General features: G+C 47.9%; 1 protein-coding gene across 1 annotated transcript in view; it reads left to right on the top strand.

The window, feature by feature from the left end:
- LOC149309095 (puromycin-sensitive aminopeptidase-like) overlaps nucleotides 1-13,760 on the top strand; it is a 91,113-nt gene that overhangs the window by 51,800 nt on the left and 25,553 nt on the right. The window contains exons 5-8 of the mRNA XM_089531780.1: nucleotides 1,642-1,749; nucleotides 2,646-2,846; nucleotides 3,605-3,701; nucleotides 3,812-3,845. Of these exons, the coding sequence (XP_089387906.1) occupies nucleotides 1,642-1,749; nucleotides 2,646-2,846; nucleotides 3,605-3,701; nucleotides 3,812-3,845 (440 nt within the window). The remainder of the gene's footprint in view (nucleotides 1-1,641; nucleotides 1,750-2,645; nucleotides 2,847-3,604; nucleotides 3,702-3,811; nucleotides 3,846-13,760) is intronic.

Here is a 13,760-nt window from a genome sequence, read left to right as displayed (position 1 = left end):
TGAATGTGTAAGGACTGAAAAGGCAGTACCTACACTGTGGTGGAGTAAGGACAAACCTGATCAGATGCCCATTGCTGACCATTTTGTTTCATGGCTTGTAAGTTTGGGGCCTTCTTCCTCTCAAGCCGTAGGGTTGCCATATCCCGGCTGCCACCGGGATTTTCCCGGTTTTGGCGGCACCATCCCCCTCCCATCATGGGTGCCACCAAAAACCGGGATGGCCCCGGTTGCAGCCGGGGCCTCACTGCCCTCCTCCTCTGCCACCGCACATGGCTGCGTGGAGGAGGCAGAGGAAGAGGAGGGCAGCGAGGCCTGGGGTGGAGGAGGGGAAGGTGGAGGCGGTGCCACCCCCCACCATCCTCCCTGTGGCCTCCTCCCTCCTTCCCAGAGGCCGGCTGCGATTGCGGCGGACCCCGCATGCCTTCCTGGCCTTTAAGGAGGCCTGGGCCTCCTTAAAGGCCAGGGAAGAGGGAGGAGGCCGGCCGTGATCGTGGCGATCGCGGCCAGCCCCCGCGCGCCTGCCTGGCTTCTAAGGAGGCCTGGGCCTCCTTAGAAGCCAGAAAAGAGGGAGGAGGCCGGCTGCGATCGCGGCTGGCCCCCGCTCTCCTTCCTGGCTTCTAAGGAGGCCTCGGTCTCCTCAGAGACCAGGAAGGAGGGACACTTTTTAGAGGCCGGGAAGGGGCGTGGGGTGTCCTCCATGGAAAAGTGTCCTACATTTGAAAATGTTGTCCTACATTTGTCCCGGTTTGGCGGTCCTGACGTATGGCAACCCTATCTCAAGGAGACCTAAAACATTCTTGGTACAGCCGAAGGTATCAGAAACATAAGTTTATTAATAGGAACCTTCAGGAATAAATACAGCGCGCCCGTGTCATACGCGGGCGCGCCTTACGCAGCTTGAGCATACGCGCTCAAGCCACGGGGCGCACGTCCCATTCAATTGAATGGGCGTGCGCACCCGTTGCGCCCCACGTGCCGCCACGCCACCTCGCCACCGTGCACGAGCCCCATTGTTTACAATGGGGCTTGAGCATAGGTGGAATTCGCCTTACACGGAGGGATCCGGAACGGATCCCCGCATAAGGCGAGGACCCACTGTACTAAACACTAGTTGCTTCCTTGAGGGTGAGCTTTTCTGTGTCAGATGTTTTCAGTGGAGTAGCCTTCACTGTCCCTGACTCACTGCAGTCCTCATACTTGCCTTCAGAGCAGTCTTTGCTCACCTTGACTTGAAGGTTTTTAGAACTGCCTTAGTGCCAAACAAAATGCTAATCAGGTTTGATGCATTAGGACCAGCCAGCTTCACTTCAGAATACTTCATGGAAGAACTATTTTGCTTTGGAAGAGGTTAGATTTTTATACTCTTCTGCTAATTCCTAGATACGTCATGATAGTCACATAGTTTTGTGCATTTTTCTTAAAGACCTGTATACCTTTTCTCTTCCTTTTATTAGCCTTCATACTCTCCATTATGGCCTGCAGAGCACATTATGTTGCTTTTTTAAAAAAAAAATCTCTGTTGCTTGGCTAAATATTGCATTCTACTCGAGGAATATAGCTCCTTGGATTCATTATACTTTAGCTCCTGTGTAATTATCAGAATGCCTCATTTACTTTGCTGTTTGATCTTCTTTTTTCCAGGCTACAGATGCTCGCAGGGCCTTTCCTTGCTGGGATGAGCCAGCCATCAAGGCAACTTTTGATATTTCATTGGTGGTTCCTAAAGACAGAGTAGCTTTGTCAAATATGGTAAGTCTTTCAGAATGTTAAGAAGTAGAATGCTGTTGACATCAGCAGTATGTTCTAAATGAGCAGTGATATGAGAGTGAACAGTACAGAAGATACTCTAAATGTGTAGTTTCTGTACTGCTCATACATGTGTTGAGATGAATGCAAATAGAATGGGACCCCCTTAGATGTAATGCAAAATCTTGATTTACCGCTTAATAAATGAACTCCAAGGAGTCGAAGGCTTTCATGGCTGGCATCCATGGTTTTTTGTGGGTTTTTTGGGCTATGTGGCCATGTTCTAGAAGATTTTCTTCCTGACGTTTCACCAGCATCTGTGGCTGGCATCTTCAGAGAATCTTATCTGAAGATGCCAGCCACAGATGCTGGCAAAACGTCAGGAAAAAAATCTTCTAGAACAAGGCCACTTTGGCCGAAAAACTCACAGAAAACCATGAATTCCAAGGAGCTTTGAGTTGAGATGATACTTCTGTCTCCTTTCTCCCACACGGTGCAGTTCTGTTTTTTAATTTATTGGCTTCTCTACAAAAGATAATGTGCTCAGGAAGAACTCTGTTTAAAACATTTTGGACTAAATAAACCTGACACGGAGAAGTATTGACAAAAGAAAGTAAGCATGTGGTGGACTTCAAGGGAAGAGTAGACAGTGTCTTGTGCAAATAGATGTATAGGATATTGGAGGTATGGAGAAATATGGTAGATAGCAAGGTGATGTGAAATATACAATAGATGAACTTCTATGTACAGAAGTAAGCAAGTTGACACATCTAGATTCACACATTTATTTTGCATTACAAATAACTCAAGGAAATAACAGCCCCTGCCATCTTGCAAAATCTGGTATTGCTTCACTTTCAGCTTAACAAAATGTCTTCCAAACGTCTTTCCTTGGACAGAATGTCACTGACCGGAGGCCCTACCCTGATGATGAAAACCTGGTGGAAGTGAAATTTGCTCGTACTCCTGTGATGTCAACGTATCTCGTTGCTTTTGTGGTTGGAGAATATGACTTCGTTGAGACCAGGTCAACTGATGGTGTGTTAGTCCGTGTTTATACTCCTGTTGGCAAAGCAGAACAAGGAAAGTTTGCATTAGAGGTAAATCATGATTACGTATCCCTGTTGTTGGTTGCTCTTTTGCAATTGCTAGAGAAGGGGCAGGACCCAGTGTTGCTATGGGAAATATTTTAATTTCACCTGGACTTACCAGCTTCAAAAGTTTAATTCTGTAAATATGGGGAATCTTCAGATGCCACTGTCTAGTGTAGAACCTGTGCTTTGTGTTAGCAGGTTCAGTGCTTGGCATTTTCATGTACAATTTTGAGAAGGGGAAACATATTTGAAGCCTTGGAAAGGCGGTATATGAATAAAATTATTATTATTATTATTATTATTATTATTATTAGGTTAACAAAGGCTACTTCCTATTTTTGTGCTGTGAGGGACACCATGTTTTTTTAGTTAGCAGCCAGGATATATTTTGGCACACAAATGAACTTACTAGTGGTCAAGCTCAATAATACAGTTGGTGTATTAATGGTCGCCATTAATCTGAAGGTTTCAGAGTTATTCAGCTCACATACTTAGGTGGAACTGAGGTTTGCAAATAAAATCCCGAAGAGATTTCATGCTCTTGGAGGTTCTTTCAAATTATTTATTATAATCCTTTATGGAACATACAGATAAGAGCTAATTCCACAATTGCTGCTGGCCTGCTGAATTGCCAAATGTGTACTGCTTTGCAGATAAGGCAAGGGGAAGTTTTGACAACTCTTGTGGATGACTAGCTGGCAATTACATACCTACTTTTCTTTTGGTTAATATACAGTATTAAATTTTTTATCTTATTTTGATAGGTTGCAGCTAAAACTCTGCCTTTTTATAAGGATTACTTCAATGTTCCTTACCCTCTTCCTAAAATTGATCTCATCGCTATTGCAGACTTTGCAGCTGGTAAAGTACTTAGTGTTTCTCTGAAATTTGAGTTTTCCTTGAATTATAAAATAATTAGGAGATTGTTGTGTGTATCAATATCAATAAACCTTTGTGTTTATTTTATAAAGGTGCCATGGAGAACTGGGGCCTTGTTACTTATAGGTATGCTGTTAAAATACTCTCTTTCTTCCCTGTTGTGTTCTTGTTCATTAACTTCCCCACTATATCAGAAGCGGGACAGGGAGCTGTAATGATTTGTGCTTTGTCCTTATTACTGGTTAGTTACTGCCTCTAAATAATCTTTTCTGATAACAAAAATTTATTCACAAAAATTTAGCCACTTAAGCAGATCCCTGGGAAAAATATTGGAATTCTGTGAAGCAGTTGTTCAAGAGTGTAACATTTAATGAAAGGTGCTGCAATTTTTAAAAGATGTTGGGCTGCATCTCTTTCCAGCTCTCTGTTGCCCAATATAAACACAGGCTGAATACTCATGTCACACTCTGCTGTAGTTAGTGTTACAGAAATGTGCCTTAGGCTCATGTACGGTCACCCTACTGAGGAGATAAGGCTTTTAATTAGCTGTGCTTTTTCATTATGTCAAAAATGGACAAAAAAGTGATTAATAATTAGACTTGAACAAGCCAGCTACAGAATGTGGTTAGTGATCCGTGTCACTTTCAGTAAACCATAATTAAACTATAGTAATGGTAGTTCTCATTCAAAATGTAGCAACAAGCCATAGTCACTTGAAAGTGGAAGTTAACTCTTCTAATCTCATTATGGCTGCGCTGGATATGGAGCGGCATGTGAGGGAGCCTGTAAGCCTGAGGCTCATGCACATAATACTAAGCTATAATCTAGCATTTTGTGCCAATGCAACCATTCTCATAATCACAGTTAAGAGATCATAAGAAGGACATAAAATCATCTGGTTTTTTTCTTGTCTTTTCTCAGAAATTAAATTCTCCCAGTTCTAGTTAATCACAGTTAATGTATGTTTACATTGGTTATTGATGTAGTTAAGGTTAACCAGAATCCCTTCTGTATCAAAATTAAGATTTTAATACTGGTTTCCTCTCTTGGTTGGCCCTCACTATGGCAGTTGTAAGTGCTGACACTAATGGTAACTATGGTTAAAGAGGAATTAACTCCTGCAAGAAACTGAGAGTGTTTAGTCAAGAGTGTATCTACATTTGGCATGCAGCTCTTGAAGGAACAAAATACAGTGGACCCTTGTTATACGCTGGGGTTTGGTTCCAAAATCCCTCATGGATAACAAAATCTGTGGATGCTCAAGTCCCATTTAATATAATGACATAGTGAAATGGTGTCCCTTATAAAAAATGGAAAATTAAGGTTTGCTATTTGAAATTTATACTTTTTTGGAATATTTTCAAACCGTGGATGCTTGAATCCCTGGATAAAAAATCTGTGTATGAGAAGGGCTGACTGTATAATTTAATGTATAGTTACAGAGGTAAACTTCAGTAACTGCAAGCTGAAATAACCCTTATTTGCTATTTCCATATTTCTCCTGAGTGGTAGGCTCCTTATGTATATTTTTCAGACAGCAGACTTTCAGTATGTATTCCATAAGACAGTGATTCTCAAATAATTTATGAGCTGTGTACCCCCTTTTACAAATTACAATAACTCTCCAAGCCTACCTAAATTGTCTTAAGTGACTCTAAGATGAAGCAGATGTGTAGCAAGAAGCGGCTTCCGGCAGCTCTAGCCATAATCAGACCAGGACTACGGCGACTGCACGCATCGCTTTCAAACCTGGGCACTGCTGCAGTCTCAGACAGGCCACTGGCAGAAGTGGATTTTCACCACTCCTTTTTCTTGGGGCTTCGCTTTGGCGGGCTCAGAGCTGCTTTCGGCCGCTTCAGGGGTGTGCATCATCGAACACGTTGCTTATTTTGGCCCATCTGTTTCGGACCTCCTTCTCCTAATCAGAATCCTACTCTGACTCACACTGAAGAACTCCCTCAGTCACTCACTCCTGCTTTTACACATTCTAATTATCCTGTGCGCCTCTCCTCACATTCTGCCTGAAAGCCAGGTGTGCCAGTAACTCTGTCACAGTGAACAACTCCATATTTCATTGGCCAGATTTTGACCACACATGTGCATGTGTGTACATATATGCATGTGCATGCACGATCTATGCCCACAGTGACCCCCAGTACCTTTCTGCCATGCTATAATTTATGTCTGGCTACTTGGGAAAAATGGAAATTCACCACTGAGCTCATGGCTGTGACCACCTTTCATATGCAGTACAGCTGAAAGAGAGAGAAGGGGAACTGTCTGCCCTTTCAGACCTTATGAATTAAAATAATTCTTGTCAAGTTCACAAACAAGCTGCACATGGATCACAGTAACACCAGATCTCCAAAGTTCCATTTTAACTTATGTTCTCCCCATATCTTTGACACTGATCCTGATAGTTTCACATTATAAAGTCAGTTTTACCATAAAAATTCATAGAATCGTAGAGTTGGAAGAGACCACAAGGGCCATCCAGTCCAACCCCCTGCCATGCAGGAAATCACAATCAAAGCATCCCCGACAGATGGCCATCCAGCCTCTGCTTGAAGACCTCCAAGGAAGGAGACTCCACTACACTCCGACAGTTTTTGTCTCAAGTCAGTGGGTTAGCAAGTGATTCAGTCAAGTTGTGCCTTTGGGGCAGACTCAGACAAATTAAGAACATTTAACAAAACAACCCGCTTTATTTTTACAGCAGCCAACACAGTTTAGCATCCTGGATTAGAATCCGATATATTGGACCAAATAAAAAAGTTGAGATCACTTGCACTGTAACCAATATAACCTTTTTCTACTAAGTATTTTGTAGGAAAAGGGCGTATTTGGAGCTTTCTTTGTAGTATATGTGATTATAATTGCATCTTATAACTGACGATAGTCACTCAGTTAAAAGAAATACTTAATCATACAATTTGTAGTCTTTAATTTCTTTAATTAATGATTTTGCATAAATCTGAACGAGAAAGAATGCATACGTGTCTTGTAGAAGGCATTATCTTAAAGTATATCCCAAGCTTTTTCTCATAGGAGACAATGGCTGTTAAGATGGCACTTGCTATAAAAACAATTAAATATTAATGACCAAAATGGTTGACCAAATTAAACTGCGAAGTGTTTTAATCTTACTCATAGGTTAAACCATAATTTGGTAATCTTTTGCCTTACTTTCAAGCAAAATGGATCTCAGCCATTCTAAATAAAATAGCTAAAGAGTCAAGTCTAAAGCAGATAGAAAATGTTTTGAATACTTGTCTAATATATTATTGTCCACACTTAAATGAGGTGTAAGCAACAACCTACCAGAAAAATTGTACAAGTAGTATTAGGAATCGTTTTTTCCTTTTTGTGGCCCACTATCATGAGCAAAAAAGAAATATCACTTTTGTATGTTGCTTCAAGAACACAAAAAAGAATGTTTAGAAGACTCTAGCCCTGTCTTAGCTACTGGGAATAAAGAGTGTGCTGAGATCTGTATCTCTGGAGTTCAGCAAGGCAATTGAAATCACTAAATCAAGTGTATTGTTAAGTATGTAATGTAAGTTACTGTGGACCAAATAATGTTAATACATCAACAGATAATGTAGCTAATTCTTTGAGCCCTTATTGTTGAGTCATAGGTCTAAACCACACTGCAGAAATCATCAGTTTGAGACTGCTTTAACTGCCCTGGCTCAATGCTTGGGACTTCTGGGAACTGTAGTTTACATTTAGCCTTCTCTGTTAGAGAGCTCTGGGGTCACAATAAACTACAATTCCCAGGATTCTCTAGCTTGAGCCAGAGCAGTTAAAGCGGTCTCAAACTGGATTATTTCTTCTTCGTGGTCTCTGCGAATCATACAAATGGGTTTTACTGCGCCTGCGCAGTGCTGTTTGGAAACTTCTAGAATCACTGGGCAAAGTACACTTTGCAACACTTAGAAACTTTTTGGCGGTAACCCTGCCCCCCTCCTATAAAGCCCCGGTTCCCGCTCTTTTCCCCAGTTCCATTTTTCCGCCGCGCTTGGCTGTTGTTTGGAACTTCGCTCTCGTAGCTTTTTCGGAATCACTGCTTGGTTTTTGACTTGGACTGTCTTGGACTTCGTCTTTTTGGATTTCCCCCCCTACTTGACCAATCGGACTGTCGACTACGCATTTGGACTCTGTTTTTGGCTCGTCGTCTTCGGATATGTCGCCACCCTTCAAGAAGTGTGACGTCTGTGGGGGTAAAGTCCCTGTCCAAGACTTTCTTAGGGAGAGATCATGATGCCAAGGCTTGCCAGTTATGTAAGTCCATGTCCTCCCAGGCCAGGAAAAATCGGGAGTCCCGCCTGACCTCCGCTATTGCCCAAGGGAAGATCCGGGAGGGGGACCCCCGTCCTTCGTCTGCTCCCTCTGCATCCACCGCGGCTCCCCCGCCTCCTGCCCAGGCCAGTCCGGCTAGCGCTCCACCAGCCCTGCCCGCCCAGGAGATCGGGAGGTCCGAACATGCCCCCTCGGTGGCCCGGGGCACCTCTAAGTCCAGTGCTCCCTCCAAGTCTGCCCATCACCCGGAAAGGTCTGCCCAAGAGGAGGCGACGTCTTCTAAGCGGGCGACCACTAGCCATAAGTCCCGCGGAGCGGCCGCTTCTCTGGATGCGAGCCCCAACAGGCTCAAGGGCGGTGACAAACCCGCCAAGGAGGGCAAATTGCCTAAGGAGCGCTCTTCGACCACCAAGGCGAGCGGCTCGGGGCCGTCCACTGCGACTCCCGATACCGGCGTCCAAGCCAAGACGGGTAGAAGGGTCACTGATAGCCCAATCCCGTTCTTCCCTCCTGACGCTCCACGGGGCTCGGTTTCCTCCAAGAAGAGAACTTTGTCCACGATCAGTTCTACTCCGGAGGTCCCAGCTCCGAAGAAGACTAAGTCCCGGGACCATCCCAAACCCCGCTCCGAGGTCGAGACCGGCAAGGAAGACACCCGGGGCCATCCTAAGCCCCGCTCCGAGGGCGGGACCGACAAGGAGGACGCCCGGGGCCGCCCACGCTCTCGATCCCGATCTCCGCGATCTAAGGACCGCCGGCCGGCGTCCTCTGACCGACGAAGCACCAGGGGACGCTCCCCACACAAGAAGTCCACCGCTGGGGATATCCCCACTGCTGTGGTGCGCCATCCCCCAGTCGCTGAACCATCGACGTCAGCTACCGCTTTCGATGCTGACTTTGAGGAGGAGGAGGCCCGTCCCCACAGGAGAAGATCTCCGACTCCCTCGCCAGGGAGGGACCTCGACCCTGACGAATACTTCTACGACTCAGAGTCTGACAGATTTTACATGGCTGTTCCCAGGGACGTGGCTATGCTGAAGTTCCCGTCTAGAGACCTTCGGGGTCGTGAAGACAAGGCATCTTGCACCTCAGTGCGCCCTCGCTCTCCTCCGCGCCGTGCTTCTACTCATCCCAGATCAGAGACGGTGGTGCATACCATCCCTTCCGATTCGGAGCCTGATTTTCCTCCTGAACCCGAGGTTCCTTCGGATGATGACGACGGGGCTGATGACATCTCCTTGAGCCTCCATCAACCTGATCCCGCTTCGCCGACCGATGACGTGCGCTCCTTTGCCGAACACGTTATTAAAATGTCCCGCGCCCTGGACATCGAGCTGGCCTACCCCGAGGAAGCGGCCAGGGATCCAATCGAGCGTTGGGTGCAAGGCCGAGTGCAAACCCCGCCGTCGATACTGTTCTTGCCATCCTTGGAGTCTCTTGTCAAACGCTCTTGGGATGCTCCTGCTTCTCTCCTGGGACCGCCTCGCAAGATAGAGTCCCTCTATAGGGTGTCATCCCCCAATGCCCCCTGGCTGGCTTCCCACCCTCGCCTCAACTCCGCTATTGTTGAAGGAGCCCAACGCACCTCTTCCCAACGTCAGTCTTCACTCCCGTTGGACAAGGAGGCCAAAAAGGTAGATGCCCTCGCGAGGAAGGCATACACGGCTTCGGCGTTGACTGTCAAGGCGGTGAATTATACCGCCTGTATGGGGGCTTATGTACAGACCCTCATGGAGAGAATCTCCCCTATCATTCCAGATGTCCCTGATGAGGCTCAACGCACCTTGGCAGAGATCAGGGATGAGGCACACTCAATCGGAAGTTGGCTAATTACAGCTTCCAGGAACATGGCAGAGTGCACCGGCAGAGCCATGGCAGCCTCCATCGCCCTGCGACGTCATGCCTGGCTCCGCGGATCGGACCTTAATCAGGGTGTTCGGTCCGCGATCGAGGAAATGCCCATTGACGACTCGGGTCTCTTTCATACCGACACTGACGACAAGCTAAACAGGAAGTTTAGAATGAAGGCGGCAGCTAGGAAGCACGGCATGTCGGCTCCAGACTCTGCTCCGTTTTGAAAGCGGCTCCGCCCCTGGCACCACCAACAAGGTCAGTCCCAGAGACCATTCTATCAAGACCGCCAGTTCAATCAGCAGGGCTCCCACCGACAGAGGTACCCGTCCCAGTCCTCTTCCTCCTCTGGTCGTCAGCCTTACCCTCCCAAATATCGCAAGGCCCGAAGGCAAGATGCTGACCAGCCTAAAAAGAGGGCATGAAGTCCCCTCGCGCACTTCGTCTTGCCTTGCCCGTATTTTTTGAACATCCTCAGGCCCTATGTCACCGTGTGGGCCTCGATCACTTCCGACTCTTGGGTCCTAACCATCGTCCGAAGGGGCTATACCCTCGAGTTCGAAGACCTCCCTCCCACCGGAGCGTTTCTTACCACTTCCCCCTCGGACACCCTTCTCGACGAAGTGCGCTCTCTCCTTCAAAAAGGGGCCATATCACCTTTGCCACCAGAACTGCTGTCCAAGGCCTTCTTTTCCAGGTACTTCACGGTACCTAAATCAGATGGTGGAACTAGACCCATACTGGACTTAAGGGGACTCAATTCCTTTTTACGGTACCGACGCTTCCGTATGGTGACTCTAGCTTCTATTATGCCTTTGCTTCACCAGGACCTTTGGTTTGCAACGGTGAACTTGAAAGACGCTTACTTCCATGTGGGAATTCGGGAGTCCCACCGAAGATTTCTCGCCTTCGCCATCGGCTCCGCCGCGTACCAATACAACGTCCTTCCGTTCGGACTGGCCACGGCTCCGAGGGTCTTCACGAAGTGCATGGCCCCGGTGGTCGCCTACCTTCACCAAAGAGGCTACAGAGTCTTTCCATACCTGGACGACTGGCTGTTGGCAGCCCCCTCGCAGGAAGAGCTTCAGGACGCCATCAGCTTCACACTGGACCTTCTGTCGAACTTGGGACTGGTCGCCAACCTGGAAAAGTCCCACCTGGTCCCAGCCAAGCAGGTCCGGTTCATAGGCTCCATCCTCGACTCCGTCACTTGCACCGCATATCTTCCTTGGGACCGCTTTCAAGCTTTGACAGTCGCGGTGCAAGCCGTTCGGGCCCACAGGAGAGTGAGGGCCAGGAACGTCCAGGTAGCCCTGGGACACATGGCTTCTACTACGTTTGTCACTCCATGGGCAAGGTTGCGCCTGAGGCCCCTGCAGTCGTGGTTCCTGTCGGTCTTCGACCCCATGTCGGACCCTCCACACACATGGCTCACCGTACCGAGACCCGTAGCCGCTTCCCTACTGTGGTGGTTGGACTCCCACAACGTCTGCGGCGGCATGCCCTTCACCCAACCTCAGCCACAGTTGACTTTAACGACGGATGCGTCGATGGAGGGCTGGGGCGCTCACCTCTTGGACCTTTGTGTAAGAGAGAGGTGGTCCCGTCTGGAGACTACCTTTCACATCAATGCATTGGAAATGCTGGCCGTGGAAAAAGCTCTCAGGGCCTTCGAATCCAGCATCACAGACAAGGTGGTCCTTATCAGGACAGACAACACAACTGTGATGTACTATCTCAACAAGCAGGGAGGCACCAAGTCAACGACTCTCCTGGACATCACGTTGAGAATCTGGGATTGGTGTATCCCGAGGGGCATCCTTCTCCAAGCAATTCACCTACCGGGAGACGAAAACACCTTGACGGACCGCCTCAGCAGGACCGTCTCGACCTGCCACGAGTGGAGACTCCATTCGGAGACTGTCTGCGACCTATTTTGTCGGTGGGGCAATCCCCTGATCGACCTCTTCGCAACGGCCTCCAACAGCCATTGTCCCCAGTTCTGTTCCCGAATGCGGCACGAGAGATCCCTCGGAGACGCGTTCGCTCTCGATTGGTCCGGGGAAATGATCTACGCTTTCCCCCCGTTCCCACTGATCACCAGAGTGGTTTCCAAGATGCTGCGGGACCGCGTCGACGCGATCCTCATCACGCCGTGGTGGCCGAGGCAGCCGTGGTTCCCGTTGTTGCTCCATCTCTCCAACGACGAGTTTCTCCGGCTCGAACCGCGACCGGACCTTCTCACTGTCCAGGGCGGGAGAGTCCGACACCCAGACATCGACTCGCTCCCGATGGTGGCATGGAGACTCCATTGACTTCGCTCCCACAGTCGGTACGGACGGTGATCCAGGCTGCACAGAAACCGGCGACGCAGAAATCCTACGCCTCCAAGTGGAGAAGGTTCCTGCGTTTCCTTGATGACAAGCACCTTTCCCCAAACCAGGTTACGGTACCGGTGGTGCTGGAGTTCCTGATGACATTAGTAGACGCGGGCTTGTGTCTCACGTCTGTGAAATGTTATTTGTCTGCCATTTGCTCCTTTTTTCAATATGATGGTTTGCCTTCCTTTTTTAGGGAACCCCTTGTTAAGAACTTTCTAAAAGGGTGTAACAGTCTCCACCCACAGGTTTCTCCCCCGACACCCGCATAGAGCCTGGACGTTGTACTGCCCGCCCTCCAGTCTGAACCCTTTGAACCCTTGGCCACAACAGACTTAAGGCTACTCACTTGGAAAACAGCCTTCCTTGTGGCCATAACTTCTGCCCGCCGGGCAGGTGAACTTTGTGCCTTACGGAGGGATGAACCCTTCCTTCGGTTCCATAAGGACAAGGTGGTTCTTCGGACCGACATTACCTTCCTCCCTAAGGTAGTGTCATTTTTTCATATGTGTCAGGACATTGTTTTGCCCTCCCTAGCCCCAAACCCATCCACTGCTGAGGAACGTAGCTTACATATGTTAGACGTTCGCAGGGCTTTGGCGTTCTATCTAGACAGAACTTCGGTTTCGAGCCGTTCCGAAAGACTCTTTCAATGTTACTCGGAACCGAGGAAGAGGCTACCGGTGTCAGCCCAGAGACTGTCCAAATGGGTGGCAAACACCATCCATCTCTGTTATGAACTGTCAGGCAGACCGGCACCTACCAGAATACACTCGCATGCGACTAGGGCGGTTGCGGCGTCTTCTGCCTTCCTTGCGGGCATCCCCTTGGGGGAGATTTGCAAGGCTGCTGTCTGGTCCCAGCCATTGACATTTATAAAGCATTATAGGTTGGACACCAGGGCCAAAAGGGATGCAGCCTTTGGGAGGGCTGTGCTGGTCTCAGGGTTGCATTGATTGTCTTTCTGAGGTGGTTGGTTATAGTGTGATATAATTAATACACTTTTTCCATTCTGTTGTATGTGTTGGGATTGGTCTCGCATGACCTTGCGTTCCCTGTCAGGTTCTGTAATATGTTGCCTGTTTGTACATGATGATTTGGTTGGGTCGTACATGACCTTATATCTTCTCCTCAGGTCTTGCAATATTATTGCTTATTGAGGTTTATACACTGATAAAGACTGACTCCTGTTTTTTGGTTCAAAAGTTTTTTATTGTTGCAATAAATACACCTTTGGTTTACCTTATGCTCTGGTCTCAGGACACTCCCTCCTCCTTGTACCTAAGCTTGTCAGTCTAAACCCATTTGTATGATTCGCAGAGACCACGAAGAAGAAGGACAGGTTACTCACCTGTAATGGTATTTCTTTGAGTGGTCATCTGCGAATTCATACAAATCCCGCCCATCCTCCCCTCGGTGTCCTGCTCACATTGGCTCTGTCTTACATCGCCTACTTGGCGGAAAAATTTGGAACTGGGGAAAAGAGCGGGAACCGGGGCTTTATAGGAGG

The sequence above is a fragment of the Sceloporus occidentalis genome, unplaced genomic scaffold, assembly GCF_023333645.1.
Source record: "Sceloporus occidentalis isolate IW3139 unplaced genomic scaffold, rSceOcc1.0.p SCAF_7, whole genome shotgun sequence".
NCBI lineage: Eukaryota > Metazoa > Chordata > Lepidosauria > Squamata > Phrynosomatidae > Sceloporus > Sceloporus occidentalis.
Note: the sequence above shows the minus strand (reverse complement) of the source record. Positions and strands in the feature narration are given on the sequence as shown.